General features: G+C 45.9%; 1 protein-coding gene across 1 annotated transcript in view; it reads right to left on the minus strand.

Moving 5' to 3' along the window:
• The window catches only part of ANO2 (anoctamin 2), a 309723-nt gene that overhangs the window by 55055 nt on the left and 235860 nt on the right, over positions 1–18808 (minus strand). Inside the window, exon 16 of the mRNA XM_081059630.1 lies at positions 11365–11560. Within this exon, the coding sequence (XP_080915756.1) occupies positions 11365–11560 (196 nt within the window). The remainder of the gene's footprint in view (positions 1–11364; positions 11561–18808) is intronic.

Genomic DNA, 18808 nt, shown 5'->3' on the forward strand with positions numbered 1-18808 from the left:
CCATTAATGGGACTCTGTAGGCCACCGGAAGGACTTAAGATTAATTGGAAGCACAACAGGAAGCCACCTTAGGGTTTTGCACAGGGGAGAGGTATTGTGATATTAATTTTAAAAGAATCACAGAAAATGAATTATGTATGTGTGGTAGGGAATGGGGAGGGGACAGACGTGAAAACAGAGAGACAAACTAGGAGTGTATAGTTGTCCAGGCAAGAAATGGACAATATTAGAATGGAAATTGTGAAAATTATGTCTGAGGGTGGAATAGTCAATATTTAAACAGACTGCAGAGAGAGAGAGAGAGAGAGAGAGAGAGAGAGAGAGAGAGAGAGAGAGAGAGAGAGAGAGAGAGAGAGAGAGATATCCGGGATCCAGGATGATGCTTGAGTTTTGACAGGAACATTTGAGTGGTTGGTGGGGCCATTGCCTGAGATAGGAAGAATGATGAAAACAGGTTTGGAAAAAAACTAAGAGCTCAAAGTTAGAAACATTGAGTCTTTTGGTTCTCTGTGCTTTTGTCCTCCCTAAGTCATTCCCCAAGGGTGTGGAGGTTGGACTCGTAATTTCCTAAGTCCTTCCTGTTTCTGGTCTTCTGTATTCTATAGTACAATTAACAAGGCTGGGACAGAGTAGACGAAGACCCTGGGCTACGAGTCAGAAGATCTTTCTGTCCCAGTGTCCCCAGATAAGTGATTTACTTTTCCAAGCCTCACCATCCGGCTTCCTAAAATGGCATCTCCCTGAAACATTTGTTGTAAAGACAAGTGAAAGACAGTACAGGAAAGACAGGAAGCATCAAGCATAGAATGAGGTCTCACACATTTGCTTTTATTATTATAGTGTGGCAAGGCACTCTATTAGACATTAAATCTGTACACTTGTTTCAACTTCCTTAGTGACAGAGGTGCCAGCAAGTTACCTAAAAGTCTACAGAACCCTTTTGCAAGGTCAGGGGTGAGCATTTTGGCATCACTTGGGGTGCCGAGGACCCCTGGAATCACTGAGGGCCATGTGCCCAAGAGAGAGGAGAAGTGGGGTATCATGAGATCTGTGTTTTGCAAGTTTAAGAAGATAAGCTCCTAGGGTGGATTTCCAGGGAGAGAAGGGAGTCCTTGGTTCTGGGTCTATGTGATGGGATGACATCCTGAAGATGCGGAAGGATTTGTTTATGTGCCCTGGAAGCAGGGGACCCTGATAACTGCAGATCCTCAACTGAGCTTACTCTGAAGGAAGGATCATCCTTCCTTAAAGAGCCCAGTGGTTGGTGTGGGACCTGCCATATGGAGAGACCATCTCAGCAATGGTCCAACTTCTTTAGTCAGATGGGACAGGGACAGTATCCAGTAGCAATGATATGCAGCAACGACACCCAACGGAGCGAAGGGCTGGTCACAATCCAGGTATCTCCCTGTGTAAGCACGGATGCGGGGCTGAGCCCTTCTGTTTTTCAGGAGCCCAACAGGAAACAGAATTCATCTCAGATGATTCAAAGGAAGGGATTCTAATGAAGGCACTACTCATAGCAGTGAAAGTACAAGAAGAGATGATGGTACTAGAGCCTAAGGAGGACCCTGAGGGAGGACGCATGCTGCAGAAGTTATAATCATGAAAGAATGCAGTTTTGCTAGAGATGTGGAGAAGGAGGGAATAACCCCAATTCACACTCTCCTTCTGCCTTCTAAGCTCCTTCCATTGCTTCCAATTGGCTGAATCCCACCAGGAGTCAAGTGGGGGAGCTGGGGTGACACAATCTGCTGGGCCTTAGGAACACAGAACCTGGCAGAGAAAGGTGGAGAAGGGATCTGGAGAGGAAGCACGGCAAACGGAGCACCATCACCACCATTCCTCTCCCTTCTCATGGTTTAAGTCTCTGAGTTCTTAGAAAACTCAAAGAAAAGGAGAAAAATATATTGTACTTCTTGCTAGTTGGAGAGATGAGTGCTTTGGTGATTAACTGGAAAACTGAAAGAGCCGTGTTCCTAGTTATGGCTCAAGTTTGGGAAGGAACTCTTGCTGGTTACATTAAGTAGCAGTGTTACTCGTTATACATATATGCAGCAGTGTTACTAATAATAGTTTCGTAGAACTGGAATGAATTGTTTCACTAACTTAGGCTAAAACCATGATCACAGTGCGTTTTATTGGTAGTAGCAGCCCCCCACCATCCTCTCTCCCCTGAGGACACTTACAAAACTTTAAGCCAACATCACTGAGGGGGCCCTCAGGCAATGGTAGAATCTACTCTCACCACACCCCTCCCCTGGCCTCACAGATGGGAAGGAAGGGGGCTCTTCCTCCCCACTTGCCCAAGGCCACCCAGGGAGTCAGGGCTGGTGGCAGAGCCAGAATGCAAGCCAGCAGACCTGACTCTCAGGCCAGATTTCAGATTACCTGCACTATGGTCTCCCCCAACCCCCAAAGAGGGCATAGGTCCCAGGCCGCCCCACACCTACCCACCCATCTCCACAGGTATCCCTGCCCCAGGAATAGTTCCTGTGCAGGCTCAGGCGACAGTGAAGCCCACTCCCCTGGTCCCAGTGCTCTGAGCCAATAAAGCCAGCACTTACTTCTCCCTGAACTCTAAAAACACACATTGTCTACATTTGATGGAAAATTAGATCCATCCATATATACCCCAAATGTTCTTCTAAGAATTTTTGATGTCCCAGCAGCCTTTGGTGCTGAAGTTTCCCCTCCCTTTTCCTTTCTTTCCTCTCTTTTCTCCTTAATAGTAATATATGGCCTTTTGCTGAGGATAGCTTAGAACTAGGTGCAAAATTTTAGACTTAGGACTTTCTGGTGACATTTTAATTCTTTAATTTTTTTTGAATTCAATAAAGCGCATGGCCCCCAAAGTCTATGAACTTATGGAGGTTTCCCTATGAATGCAAGGCCAGGAGACAGGCGACAGTGCAGTCAGAGCTGCTTCCACGGACTCTCCCTGCTTATCCCCAGAGACCCCCACCATCTGACATTCACATGGGTGGGTGCATTGCATTTTAAACCTTCCGGAGCCTTTGGTGTGTTTCCTTTTGCTTTCCAAACACATTTACAATTTCCTCAGGAACAAGAACAGCTACATATCAGACAGTAGAGTGTCATGATCTGAGCAACTACCTACATGCTTGGGGCTGTTTTGAAGATTAGATATACTGATATACACAAAGTGAACAGTGCTTGGCACAGGGGGTGTGTGTGTGTGTGTGTGTGTGTGTGTGTGTGTGTGTGTGTGTGTTTCTTATAGTAATAGTAAAAGGTAACAGTTTTCTTATAGTAATACAGAAAAGGAAAGTTGTGTAACATAGTAACTCAAAAAGCTAGCCCCGGAGTCAGATTACATTCAAATCTAGGCTATGTTACTTGCTAGTTATGCAGTCTTTGGCAGGTCACTTTACTAGAGTCTCAGTTTCCTCTCCTGCATAATGGGTACAATAACAGTATCTAAATCATAAAGCTGACACAAATATTAAATGAGGAAATGTAGGTAAAATGATCAGCAGCGGGCCTGGCCCACAGTAAGTACTAACAAAACATTATCTGTCATAATTATTACAGAATGGATAACAGTCTGCAAATGCAACTGAGTCTAAATGCTGAAAGCACTTTTTCCTTAGGACCAAAAAGATCACGTGAACATCACCTCCTTAATTCTGTTATTTTTACTAACGTGAGCCTAAAGCACTAAGCTAAACTCAAAAGGTTGCAAGGCTCAAAGAGAAGCTTTCTAAACACTCCCCTCCACATGAATGACCAGAAACTCATTTACCTAGAAAATGTTTACTGACTACTTAATACATTGCCAGGCAGATGGAAAACAATACTTTGAAGCAAGAAGGAGCAGCTAACACTGCCCACAGAAGGTAGGAAAGGTTTAATAGGACAGGGCAAATGTGAACAGTGTCTTCAAGGATGAGTAAATGTGTGCCAGACGTTCACCAGACTGGGACAGAGGCTCAACAAATGCCCTCAGGCCTCTCCAGAGGTTGAATGGTCAGATGAAAACACTGGGCATGAACTAGAGACGTAGATTAAATATTCACTGAGCACCCACTCCACGCCAGGCACTTTGAACATACTACTCATCCTCGCCTTTGTTACACCAATACGAATGAGGTATCATTCAACATAAGTTGGAGATTAGAAAACTGATGCTCAAAGAGGCTAAATCATTTGCCCCAGGTCACAGTTAATAAATGGTAAGGTTCGGAATGACCTCATGTGTGACTTACAGTTAACAGGGAAGACATGTGCTACCCAGAAATAAATAAGACAGACTTCACGCAAAAGTCATGGAGTAATGAATGATTGGTTCTCTAGCTAAAGGAATTCTCTTAAACATTACGGGGAACATGCACGTGCACACAAACATACACTCACTCACACACTATTCACCATGTGCCTTGGTCAAGTTTCTAAACTTCTTTAGGCTACTCATAAGTAAAATGCAAGATGACCCATTTCCTGTGCTATTGTAAAAATTATGTGGGACGATGTATGTACAATGACTACCAGTGTCTGGTACATTATGGGTGCTCAATAAAAATCAAGTCCTTTCCCCATCTCTCCTTTCGTTCACTTACTTGCCCTCTCTTCTGGAGCATCTCGGGCAGTGACACTGAGGAGGAGGGTATCAGCAATATTTAAATGCCTCACAAACACAGCCATTTTCATAGGAATGGGAGACTTTGATTTGATACAATAATTATTTTTCAAGTACCTATAATATGCCGGACCCTGTAACTAGGAGAGGTTCAATGGAGAGTGAAGGATGAATTGCACAGCTCCACACACAACCAAAAACTTTGCTCGTCGTTTTGACAGGGAGAGGAAGAGGAGGAGGTGGAGGGGAAGCTGGAGTGAGAGAAAGATGCCGATAAAAAGGAACTGACGGCATCTGGAATATTCAGCCTGCTATAGACACCTGGTGCCAGCCCTGCCTCCCCACTCTGCCTCTTGCGAGAACAATACCCCACTGCTAGAGTACGAATGGGCCCCCTTCCCTGCTAGGCCGGACCCAGGCCTCTGCTGTTCACGATCAAACCCTATGGTTGTCAGGAGTGCTGGACATCCTGCTCCCTAACGTGTGGGCTCAGAAGCTCATTGTTTCAAAGTCACGGTATAAGGAGGGAGCTTCTCTGTTCTCAGTGTTTATGTTCCCCCCCAAATCGATGCTGAAAACTTAATGCTCAACGTGATGCTATGAGGAAGTGGGGCCTTTGGGAGGTATTTAGTCATGAGGGTGGAGCTTCATGAATGGGATTAGTGTCCTTGTAAAAGAGGTTCCAGAGAGACCCTAGGCGCTTCCCCTTATGTGAGGACATTGCAGAAAGTCTACAACCCGGAAGAGGGCCCTCACCAACCTGATGGCACCTGCTCTCAGACTGCCAGCCTGCCGAGCTGTGAGAAATGAAACTGTTTATAACCCACATGGTCTGCGGTATTTTGCTATCGCAGTCCAGACTAGACAGAAGCATGCCTTGAGCTGATCTGCTCGGTGACCCTTGTTGCCTGGTCTCCTGCCCTGCCCGAGCCCTGTCCTGTTGGCCTGGTTGTCCGGGGTCCTCTCGCTTGCTCTCTACCCCAGAAACCAGATTTTTTCTCTATAACCACAACCGAATGGAGAGATCACTGGGGACAAAGACAGTCCTGTCCGCCGCATTCATTGGGATCTGCACCAACTTCAATTACTGATGCTTGCTGCCCTGGGCTGTACACTTTGTACAGTGCGCTTTGGCCGACCAGGCCCCGAAGCTTCGTTCACTTCCCTCGCAACCCGTTCCAGCACCGCAGGCTTCAGCTCGGGCTCTGCTCTCCTCCAGGGCTCTACAGCCTCCACGTTACAGCCGTGCACTCAAGCCCGTGACCGCTGTCATTACGGCAGCCAGGAAGACAATCACTGCCTTTATCTACCACTGCCGAGTCAGTCACTTTCGAGGCATTTAACAAACTCTGTCTTTTGTCATAACGATTTGTGGCAAGAACGGACCTCAGATAGGCCTGAGACCTGGGCCTACTGAGGGACGCTCCCAGGAAAGCGGTCTTCCATGACCCGGCCTTGCAGGAAACACTTGGGAACTTGTTGTTTACACCAGCTGTTTGCACCTGGAGAGCAAAGCACGTAGTCACAGCCCCCTCATCAATCAGGAGATCTGGGGCAGGAAGCCAGATGGGTATTAAACCCAGCGTGAGAATGGCAAAGGAAGCCCCTAAGCCTGGCAGAATCCTCATCCCATTAGGTGGCATTATCCACAGCTCTATGACCCCATGGAGGCCTGGGGGACTCTGAAGCCATACCTTTGCCTGCAGGTATGCGGGTCAGCCTCTGCAGTGTACGACCATCTCCGTTAGCAAGCATGCTCTTTGCTACTAATGAAAACTCCAGTCTGATGCCTTCATTGTGCCTTTCAGTCACTGTCCCATTGTGACAACTTTGCATTTGCCTTATTCATCTCAGTATCTCGTCAAATCCTTTTGTAAACAGGCAAGAGTGGAAATAATGAATACATAACGCTCACTGTAGCCTCTACCAAGCCTTACAGGATGCCTAGCCCATGGGAATTCCTTGAAAGAATTGTTTTGAATGCATGAATGACGAGAGATGATTTCACCAATAACTGCACCCACAAACGTATGCTAAGATCTCCCATGAGGCAGGTACTAAAGGAGATAAAAAGCAAGGTAAGACGGAGTAGCTGTTCTCCAGAGCTTTGTAGCCTGATAGGAGCAAGGGGCAGGGACTTTCCTGCTCACAGAATGTCCACGCATGTCCACACATTTTCTAGCATCTTCATAATTAAGTTGGTTCTCACCAGTGCAGAGTGAGCAGTGACGGATGACACTCCCAACTGAAGTGTTTCATAGCCTCTGTGACCACCCAGCTCTCTCTTCCCCTGATCGGTGTCCATGTGGCCTCCATCAGTCTGTGTCTGAGCAACTAACTGTGAAGCACAGAGCCTTGGCCTCTCACACTAGGCATGTAGTGTGAGCAAGAACACATACACAACGTCACGTCATGCGACTGCGATTTTAAGATTATTACCCTAGCATAGCCTTGTCTATTCTAATACTGCGAAACACACACACACACACACACACACGCACACACACGCACACACACACATGCACATGTGCATGCACACAATTAAAGGAATGCTAACAGACAGGATGTGGTAAATTCCAGTGAGTGGAGTACATAACACATTCCAAGCTGACTCCCACCTTGTGGCCGGTAAGCCACCCAGTCGGTGGTATTGTGTCCCCTCTGCTGTTGCCTCTTCCTGAGTTGTGCCTGAAGATCTCTGTTTGGGTGGTGTCCTCCTGTTGTTCAGGTCTCGCCTACAACGCTGCCACCCCAACAGGCCTTTGCCGACCACCTGATCCAAAGGACACAGCCCCCACAGTTATCACTCTGCCCTGCTTTGCTTTCTCGCCCTCCAGGAAATGTTCTTGTCTACTGTCCATCTTTCCGTTATACAGTGTAAATACAAGAAGACAGGGGCCGACCGTGTCTTTCTTGTTTACAGCTGTGTCTCCAGAATTGGACCTGGCACAAAGTAGGCACTCAGTCAACATCTGAGGGACGAACAAACTAATGAATGATCTGTGGCCCAGGAGTTCAGAAGTGGGTGGGAGGAAACCCACTGAGGGCTGGGTCCCAGAAAAGGATTCTTGGGGGAGGCAAGCCTCAAGAGGTCCTTTAACGGGAGGGTCACGGGGGTCCTCCTGGGCCACAGATCATTCACTCGTTTGTTCATCCTTCAGATGTTGACTGAGTGCCTACTTTGTGCCAGGCCCAATTCTGGAAACACAGCTGTAAACAAGAAAGACATGGTCCCTGCTCTTCTTATATGTACACTGTATAATGGAAAGATGGACAGTAGACAAGAACATTTCCTGGAGGGTGAGAAAGCAAAACAGCAATTATAGCAGTTACAGCAGGCTGAGCAAGGCACAGGGGTAGGAACACACAGGGCAGTCTGGGGTGAGTGTGAGTTGAGTGGGTTGGCTGATGTGGGAGAAGCGGGAAGAAGGTGATTGAGAGCCTCAAATTCTAGTTTATATCTGCACTACAGGCAGAAGGAAGCTCTCTGCGGGGGTTGAATGGCAGGAATACCCCCACCAAACCCACTGTTTGAGAAAGGCTAACCGAGTGGGGATTTCCAAGATAGAGGTCCATAGAAAGAGGACAAAGTCAAGAGGATAGTCATTAGGCTGGGACAACAGTCAAGAAAAGAGTGATAGTCTGTGGACAGGAGGGAAGAAAATGATTAAGGAACGATCGATAAAACTTGGTGCAGAAAAGTTCCCTATTTGCCCAATGCCACACAGCTGCGGGTCGTAGGAAGAAGGAGCCAGGTCTAGAACTCACAGGTTCTTTCCCCTGGACTCCAGAACTCAGTGGTCCTTCCACTACCCAGCCGCACCTCTGAGCCCTCTGGGAACATCCAGTCTAAGACACACAGAAGCAACAACCTGCGACACTGCCTGCAGGGCTCCTGAGTGGAGACCCAAGACACCACTTCAGTCCAGACAGTAAGAAACGTACATCAAAATAGCACAAAAGACACTGGTATTTTAGAAGGAGAATCGGAGTTTGAACCTTAGTATAATGAAGATAGACTATTTCCCTTGCTGACCGCACATATGCATAGTTTTTGTGAAGATGAAATAGGATAACAATATGTTTTTTAGTTTAGAAATACTTTGAGTATCGCTATCACAAAGGACAAAAAGTATTTGCTAGAATTGCATCTCCTTTCCAGGGCACAGGCTTTTTTTGGCGAACTGGACATTGGTTTAACAGCCTGGAGGGGCCTGAACTTTTGGGGTGAGGGAGGAAGTGCTATTAGAAACGGCAGCTTCATGTAGCTTCATGGTACGGAGAATGTGTTATGGCCCAATGCAAAGAGAATTTGCCCAGCCTTGTACATGGGAGGTGCTCACTAAATACTTGCTAATGAGTTTTTGATTGTCAATCACTCCATTTGTCTTCTGTCTTTACCACTATCTGGAGCTGTGTAAGAAAAGTGAAATAAGTAACGCAAATGGACAGCAAGAAGACATTTCTACATCCTCACTGATTGCCTGTTCCTTTCTTCCCTACTTCCTGCGCACACACTCAGTAATCTCCTTTACATTAGATTGTCCAGACTCTCTCTAGTCTGTGGCAACCTATATCCCTGCCTGAGTAATTCTGCAAACGTACAGCTCTCATCACATCACACTTTTCAGAAACTCCTCAGTGGTGGTGGCAGCTATTGAGTCAGGAGTTGTGGAGGTGACATTTCTTTCCACTGCTGGTGTTCCTTCATGTGGAAAGAATGTGATTAGTTGCAAAGCCCTGCCTTGTCTCCTTGCATTTCTCCTCTTGGGTGACAGAAGGGGGCACAGCGTACCTCATTGGTCAGTCTGGAACGTGACACTGGAATTCCTCCTCTACCCACTTTTTCAGCTCTTCCTTTGGGGAGCAAAGGGCTTGCACTAAGCAGGTGTTTGTGCCCTCCCCACCATGTCCTAAAACTGGCAGGTCTGCCCTGTCCACTGTTGCCCACCATTGGGAGGGTAAATCTGTCTGGAATCCAGTGTTAGGAAGCCTATTTGGCTCTCCCGCTAAGCTACCTCCTCCAAAGTGGCCTTTTCAGCTTTAAAGGTGATATCCTGGCTTTTTTCTATATCTGCCTTTACTTAATTTCTCAGCTGGTTCAGGATTATGGGGGCTTTTCATTGGATGCCCCTTTGAACTCCTGCAAACACTGTCCAATTGTCTATAAAAATAAGCAGAGTCCTCAGCCTGGCATTCGAGGTCTTCCACATAAAAACAGGTGTCATCAACACTCTGGGACCAGGTCCCCACTATGCCATCCTGGACATGCCACAGACCGTAGAACAACCACCACATTAGGCTCCTCTGGCATCCTGGAAATGCTTCATGTTTTCCTTCTTCCCTATGCTGAGCTCTGCTCCTTCGGCTCCCTGGCTTGTAGGCCTACCAAAATTCTACCTACCTATCCATCGTACAAGTCCAGCCACATGCCCCTTCTCTGCGTACCTTTCCTAACCCTGAGGGATCTGATCTCCCCTTTTAGTGCCGGAGTTCTCATTCTGTTTCCTCTGCCAGGAACCTTCTTCTCTGGCCCACTCCCTCCTCCCTCTGCACATGCCTGTCTGACCACCACTTATCTTTGAGCTCTCCAGCTAGATGTCTCTACCTCTGAAGCTTCCCCTGAACCCCCAGGAGTGTTGGATGGTCCTCCTAAGTGCTTCCATAGAATCCTGCCTACCACTAAATACACCGAAGTAAAATGCTCTGCCTGCTTGTCTCAAGAAGTGTAGGAAGGAATATAGATAACACTTGTAATTATGTACATGCCTAAAGAGAGCAGAACTGCCACTCTAGATGCTAAATTGCCTATATCCACATAGTAACCGAAGGTAAATGCCCACTGTGAATAGAAGCCAAGATGGGGAAAGGCACTGAAAGAGTAACTGGAATTAGTGAAACCTTTCCGGAATTCTCTGATCCTCCAGGGGAGTTTCCCTTGAAGAGGGGGTCACCCTATCGAGTGTCTAGCTTCTGACTGGTCAGTGAATTAAAGACATCACATATTAATTTGACTTCCCAGAGGTTTTGTAAGAGGCTCAGGCTCTGCATCCCTAGATTCCACTAGGGAGAGGAGTACATCCAGGCCACTCAAAATCAATCAGATGAGGAAGGGGCCTCGGCTCTCAGCAGCCCCCACCCCTTCCCGCCTAATAAGCACAATTGCCAAGAAGTGGTGTGCAGGCAACAGCAGCTTGCGGCTCAAATGACACGTCTGAATACTGAGGCCACTGCATTTTTCTCACTGGCTTGAAGCTTGGGAAGTCTGATATGCCTCTTTGAAGTCTGCTCAGTGCATGGGGAATGTGTGGATTTTCTGGGGCCTCTGACAATATGGGGATAGATAAGACCCTCTTGGGCTCAAGTATCAAGAGGCTTTCTCAACATTATAATCGCTGCTGGGAAAATAAGGAGAGCTAAAACACTGCAATTTTTAACAGGAAGTATTGAACCTGTCTTGCTTCTGAGTTAGGCTAAGAAGAAAAGATCCATGGATTATTCTTAGGGGATAGTGAGGCAATTGACTTGGGCTGGAGGACAATAGATAGAGGATGTTACTAGAAGGATTTCTACCTGAGGGGAGGCCCTTGGTAGGCTCTGCCTACACATAAGCACTGAACTCCCTCATTTCTTCAATTAAAAGGCACTGTACAAAGCATTTTGTTCCCATTCCTTTTCTCATGTTGGGTCATTACCACCAAAACCACACTGATTGACCATGTTCAAGGGAGCACAGGGCAAATACAGAGGTGGTGGCACAATACCGATTTTGGTGAGCCAGCTGGCCACGGCGCCATAGATCTCATCGAGGATGAGGATGACCACGAGGTTGATGATGACCGCTGTAGCTGTCACTGTCACGCGGACATTGGAGCGTGTGGCCTTGTTGAGAGAGAGAGCAGCTGCCGTTGTGATACGATATACAATGACGGCAAAGACAATCGAGAATGTCAGGGCAATCTGTGAGGGGGGAAAAACAGGGAGAGTCACACATCCACTGACAATTACTGAGCACCTATTATTCCCTCAGTCAACGGGATGATTTGCTACGTCAGGTATTATTAATCTGGAGTCCATCGGTGGACTCCAAGGGAGTCTGCAAACCCTCTAAATAAGGGGTGTCCAAATTTTTTTCAACGTTTTTTACCAAGGGCCATATTCGGTAAAATACACAAATAGCCGGCCACTCACTCGAGGTGAAGTATGTATTGCCTCAGCTGGTTTATTTAATTAAATATATTTTTGAAATTTGCTGCAGGCAAATAAAAAATGGATTGCGGGCAGCAGTTTGGACACCCCTGCGCTAAACTCATGCAAATTCCAAGAATGGGTGCATTTTCCAGAGAATGCCTTCATTTCAATCAGATTCCAAATTACCCATAACACACACAAAGAACTAAGAATGAAAATGCTGGATACTATGGTGTGTACAGCACACAGGATGTGAATTTTTTCATTGGAGAGCTTTCAACCTATTATGGAGATAAGATGAACTCCTATTTAACAGTAGTAAATAATACCGAAAAATGTATTAAATGTTAAATGAAGAGTACAGTTGTTAAAGGGACTGAGCACAGAGAAGCAAGTTGATCTGGGTGCTCAGGGAATAGTTTATGGAGCAGTAGGATTTAAACTGGGATTCCATAAAAGGAAACAATGAGCCATTGAAGGTGTTTGAGCTGAGAAGGGCTGATTGAGAAAGAGCTTGATGAGATGGGTGCAGAAAGGTTGCCCAAAGGAGAAAAAAGGGAGAGAAACCAAGAGTGAGATTTTTAGACTCTCAGTCCTCAGGGTGAGCAAAATACAGGGGTACCTCGAGTTTTCAAAAGTCTCCATTGATGAACATTTCGGTTTAGAAACACTGTAAAACCGCAAGTAAATTCTTTGGTTTTCGAACAAGCCTCGGAAGTTGAACATGTCACGTGGCTTCCACTGAGTGCAAAATCCTGAGGCCTAGCTCTCGGCTGTTGTTGAACGTTTCAGAACTCCAACGGTCTTCCGGAACAGATTACATTCGAAAACCGAGGTACCACTGTATTACTCTAAATTTCTCTCCCAGGCAATTCGAAACGGAGTACTCAGATTTCTCATTTGGTGCTGAAATCTCTGGCTGCTGTGTTTAGAAGGAAAATTTAGCAGGCACTTGACCTAGAAGAGCCCTCCATTTCCTCTTTCTAGAACCTGAGAATAATAAGGCACTCTCCCAGACTGTCTCCCTCTCCTCTGCTATCACAGCCGAGGAAGGGCAATTTCCTTGAAGCACAGGATGTTAGGAGACCTGCCCTGAGTAAGCCTCCTAGAGGCACCAGAGGGAGGAGAAGGAACTGTTGGTGTTTAACCTGCTCAGAGAAAAATTCTAATTCATTTCAGTCAAGTGAAGTTTTCTTTCTTAGAATTCTTCCTGCAAAGGAGGCTGTTCAGATCACATTTCCTCTGTGGGAACCGGCTGTGGGAGGCTAAATGGAAAACATGGGTAGAGAAACAGGTAGGTAGAAAGGTTCCCTCTGAAAAAACAAACTATCCTGGACTGCACATCCCCTTCCTAGAAAGGAGGGGTGGGGAGGGGGCTCTGGCTTGGGCAGTACTTTGCAAGCAGTGTGAATGACACTCTGGTGGGCGGCGAATGGGGAATGGGTTGCAGATGTGTCCCAAATATGGATGTCTTCAGACCTCTGGGGGGTGCCTGGAGGTGCTGAAGCCTGGGGTGTGCTGGTGGTAGCTTCAGCTGTTTATCCCCACGTGCTTTACAAATAATAGTCTTGGCTCTGTAAGCCACGGTGTGAAAAAGAGCCCTCCCTGAGGAAGACAGGATGGCAGCGTTCTCTGGGTAGAAGGACGGTGTGTGTATGTGTGTATGCGTGCACTCACAGGCATGCATGTCAGGGTGGAGAAGAGGTTAGATGGGAAAATCACTCTGCGGGGGGGCCTTTTCTGAGGGGGGGGGCGGGAAGAGTAGAAACCCCAGTCTCCAAGACTAGGGAAGAATGACTACCATGTAAGTAGGAAAACCTGGACATGACATCACCACTCTCCAACAATGTAGACATTTTCACTTCCCATTCCTCTGGGATTGTCACTACCAGACAGTAAGGGCGTGGAAAACGTGGTGTGAGATTCTTTTCCCCCAAAATCACTTTTGCAGTGTAGGCCAGTGATGGAAGTAATGATGAGGCGGGGGCGGCCAGGGCATCAAAGAGCGTGTGTGTGTGTGTGTGTGTGTGCGCGCGCGCGCGTGTGTGTGTGTGTGCATGTGTGTGCGTGTGTGTGTGTGTGTGTGCGCGCACATGTGTGTGTTTGGGGTTGGACTTGGGGGAATGACTGGGGGAAAAACAACAATGGCAAAAACATCCTTTGCTTTGGAGTCTTGGGGGTGGTGCATGGAGAAACGAGTGGGGAGGAAATCAGCTTCTATCCTCCTTCTCCAAGAGGCCCAGCTGCTAAACTGGGGAAGGAAGAACATTCTCCCTTGTATTCAAAGTGTGATCCATGGAACCTGCTCCATCAGCTGGGAGTTTCATAAACATGCAGAATCTCCAGCACAACTCTAGGCCTACTGACTCAGAGTCTGCACTTAAACAAGATTTCTATTCAAGTTCCAGATGTATTGCTATCCTCACTAGAAAAGCCCTCCTTGGCACCCACCCGACCTTCCCAGCCCTAACTCTACCATGCCCTGTCCAGCCCTCTGATGCTGTTCTTCGCGACCTTAACTTCCCTGGTCTCAATTTTCTAACCCATGAGAGAAATCAGATTTTGAACCTCTCCTTTGGTGTTTCCCACAGATACCTCAAGATTCACAGTTTGCAAACTGGAAGAGCTTGGAGAGCACCAACCCAGTCCCATAACCATTTTGCAGATGAGGAAACAGGAGTGGAAAGTGAAGTGATTTACTCAAGGTCACAAACCATGGGCTACCACCCCAGTCTCCTGGATCACAGTAGGAATTAAAAGAATTTCAGCATTTAGGGATCAACCATGTCTAGCCTGTAATCTAATATACCGGGGGTGCCAAAAAAAATGTGTACACATGACTTGTATTCATCTTTTGTTAAGGGTATGTATTGAGTATTATAAGTTTAATAGATTTTTCCGTTCTTAAAATGTGTATACATTTTTTGACACCTTCTGTATAAGGAACTGAAGCCCAAGAAGCAGCAATGTGATTGGTCCAACATCTGGAGCGTATAAGGCAGAGCTGAGATACTCGTGGTGATAATACCATCATCAGGAACAGCTGATCCGTTTGCAGCCTCTTGATGTCATTGTTCACTGAATACCATCACTAGCACTAATCCTTTTAACAATCACATAAGACGTGACTTTTGTAGATGCCATTTAGTGGTAGATGACATTTAGTGGTATCCAGGATTTTAACCCTGCTCTATGCCTGCAAACTCTGCAATCATATCCTGACATCAGAACGCATCTCTTCTGGCACTAAATCCAGTACTTTTTCCACCACTTTAGCTGCACTATTTGTTTTATTTGTTAATTTCAACAATTTTTTTTCTGACCACTTTGTGCAAACCATTGTGCTGGGTATATTTCATGTTTGTGACTAGTCTCCCCCAACTAGGCCAAACGTGAAGGTTCATCTTGTACTGCGTTCTGTGCCTCCTGCCATTTCCCAGAGGTACCTCAGGTATGGAACCTATTTAGTTAAGATTTGCTGATCCACAGCTCTAGGCAATCTACCTCCCAGCACATGGTCACATTATCATGATCCCTGTTGCTTCTGGTATTTTCATTCTATAGCTTTACTTCTTGGCATAGCCCAATTGCAATGGAAGCCTAGAATCCAGAGTCCTTTTTGACACTACAAGAGAGAGACAGGAAGGAGAGTAGGTCTGGTCCCTACCCTCCAGGACTTGCACTCTGAAGTGAAGTTGAGAAAACCATTGCACACATACAACAAGGATGAGCCCAATAACAGCTGGACAGAGTCACAGACCTCAGTTCACAAGCTTCTGGCATGCTCTGAGCAGAGAGCAGGGGGATTAGTCAGAGGAAACTCCAGGGAAGCAGCTTTGGGACCCTTTCCTACGGGAAAGGTGTGGAGGAAAGAATGAGGAGGAGCAAGTAGAAATGCACCAGCAGAAGCAACCTCTAGGAGAAGCAACTAGTGGGAGAGTGCCCAGTCTGGGGCATGGTATGTGAGAGGAGCACAATTTTTACAATACACACACCAATGACTTTATCACTGATGGAATAAGTTGTCTCTGGCATCTGCTTAATTATTTTCCCATTCAGTCATTCATAAAACATGTCTTGAGCACCTACTATGTGCCACTCACTGTTTTAGGTGATGGAAATACTGGTGAACAAAACAGACAATCTGCCATCATGGAGTTGATCTTTTAGTGGGGGAAAGATAGACAATAAACTAATAAATAGATAAAATATATAGTATATCTCGTGTGGGAAACACTATGGAAACAAATAAAGCGGAATAGAGACATAGAAAAAGGTCGCAGTTTAAAACAGGGTGGAGAGGAAAGGCCTAGGTGAGAAGGTGACATTGCAGCAAGGACCTACCTGAGCAAGGGGAGAGTTGGAGCAGGAGATGGGTGGTGGAAAACAGGAGGGTCAGCTCTGTGGCATAAGGATGTGGGTTTCTACATCTCACAAGTCCTGAAGACTTTAGAGAGTTGTGAGCAGAGGAGTGACAGGATTGGATCCACATTATAAAGAGCTCAGTTAAGAGGCAGGAAGCAACAGGAAGTCGTTCTGATGGCTGGTTCCCAATGCACAAGTGTAAGTAAATGACTGTCTTGGGTATGGGAGGAAAGCTCAGGCTCCCAGCTTAAGAGGAAGGACATTGCCTCTGATAATCCCCTCCCATATTAAAAGAACACCAAAAGAAGGTTCATTCTAAAAGGAAAAAAACTTCTGCTCAATACACTGGGTTTGAGAAGAAAGAGAAAATACATCTTTGTCCATGCTGGCTTCTATCACGGTGGGGAAGATAGATACATCATGTGGTATTTCCTGGCTCTTGTCATGCCATGAAAAATATCGCCAGCGGATCTGGAAGACTGACATCCCTAAAACCATCCCCATGGCCTTGGTCCTGGCATCTTCTGCCAAGGTTTAGTCACAGGGGGTGAAGGAAGGGACAATATTTGATGCTGGAGTTTGTTGCAGTAGGTGACTCTGGCTTCCCCAAACTCCTTAACAGAAAAATACTCTTTTATAAACACCACCCTGACTCCTTGATCTCGTGGTCCACACACTGTTCTAGGGCCTGGCCTGGTCCTCCCATGTGATGAACCTGGCTTTAAATTGACAGTGGGGATTGCCCATAGCCACTTCTGAGAAACAGCATTTTGTTTCCCTTCGTCACCCTGTTATATTTAAAACCTAATTTTCTTTGCACTCCCATAAGAAGGGAGGGGTTGGGTTTAGTTCCATTTCATTTTATTCTGAGAGTGTAGTCCTGGAGTTCCAATTTAATTTGGTGAGGACTTCCTGTTAAAATCTCCACTTTGAGCCAGCCATTCCCTGATTTCTATCCTCCTCGGCCCATAAAACCATCAAAACCAAAGTTTTTGGCCTAGATGTGAAAATGTCCTCAAGGTAAAAGCAGTTCCCATTTTCCCTTAGAGTTTAGTCTAGTATTCCTCACTATTCTGTCAGCTCCTCAAGGCTTTAAAAAGATGGAAAAATACATTTATCCATTTTTGTTGTTGTTATTTTCGGCAATATGGGATGTTACAAATATCCTAATCTACCACTACCAGAGATAGAAATCTATTTTGCTTATCTATTTTCTTATTTATGTATGCATTTGCTTATCTATAAACCATTTGAGGGAGTATTTGTTTTATTTTCTGTTCTATCTCCAATGCCTAAAAATAGTGTCAAGTACATAGTTGGCATCCATTAAATACTTCTTGAATGAATGAGTGAACTCCAACAACAATACACATATTGTGTGAGGCTTTGAAGTACTAAATTAAACTTTATATCATTCCAGCTTAACACACTGCAATTCACCACATGTGCTTGAGTAAGTTCTAGATGCCTTGCTCTGGTTAAGCAATGAGAAAAAAGCAAATGTAGATTTCTAAGTTCTGGCAAGGCACCCATCACCCTGCACTTCATCTGTGAAACAAGTCGTTGAATTAGATGCTTCCTTTGCTTTCTAAATTTCTGAGACGAGGACATGGTTCCCGTCCTCAGTGGTCATGATGGCAATAATAATGGCAATAATCTCAGGCCAGGATCAGAGTTACCCGTGGCCAGTAGGTCCAGAAAATTAGTATAATTTCAGTCCCATGTTTGTTAGAATAAGCAATCTCTCCCCCACCCCACAACAAATGTGTTGTCCTGCTTAAAAATGCTGTGAGAACACAACTCTCCTTTATAAAACAGAAGTTCCAGTCTTGAATCCTAGAAGGAGTCTACCCATAAAGAGGGGGCAGATGTCTCAGTGACCCGAGGGCAGTCCTCTGAGTTTCACCTTTTGGTATTTTCAGCAAGATGGGGTGCTACAAATACCTTACGTTACTGTTGGCTCATCCTTCCTAGCTCCCAAGAATGACCTGCTAGCACTTTATTGATCTGACTCAAATATGAATCAGAGACACCTCTCTTGCCTTCCCTGAAACAGCTGAGACCATCTGGGTCCTTCAAAAAGGCCCTCTCAAACTCTCAGGGAGAACACAGAGAAATAAACAAGCAACTACAGGGAAACTGAAGAATCAGCTTATAAAGCCCAGGCTGGCTGACTCTTATGGCTTCCAGACTCTGTTCTATTCCAGAAACCGTCAGAGAGAGCTAGCCCACAGTCTGAACAAGCTGCCACAATTCGGTAGCCATCTTATCTGATTACTTATTCCAAGGTCTTGGTCTTTCCCCATGTGAAATGTATCATCTCACAACACACCCCCTGGAAGTTTCAACTGTAGTCAAGGCTGGGAAGATAGAATCTCCTTCTACCCTCATCTTTCTGAGAAAATAGAAACCCCTTCTAGAGCCACTGAAGCTCCCTGACCTCTCCCAAGTCTGGTTTTCTATTTGAAGGAATCACCTTCCCCTCTTCATGTGACTGATACCAGCAATGGCCTCACTAGCAGATAAGATCCTGTCCCTCTACAAAGGGATTGTGGCTTCATCTTTACTAACCCCTCATTATCCCCAAAGCGTGTAGAATAACATACCCACATTATTCATTTAACAGGACCTAACATGCATAAGTCATAGGCA

Source organism: Rhinolophus hipposideros, assembly GCF_964194185.1.
Source record: "Rhinolophus hipposideros genome assembly, chromosome: 9".
Taxonomy (NCBI): domain Eukaryota; kingdom Metazoa; phylum Chordata; class Mammalia; order Chiroptera; family Rhinolophidae; genus Rhinolophus; species Rhinolophus hipposideros.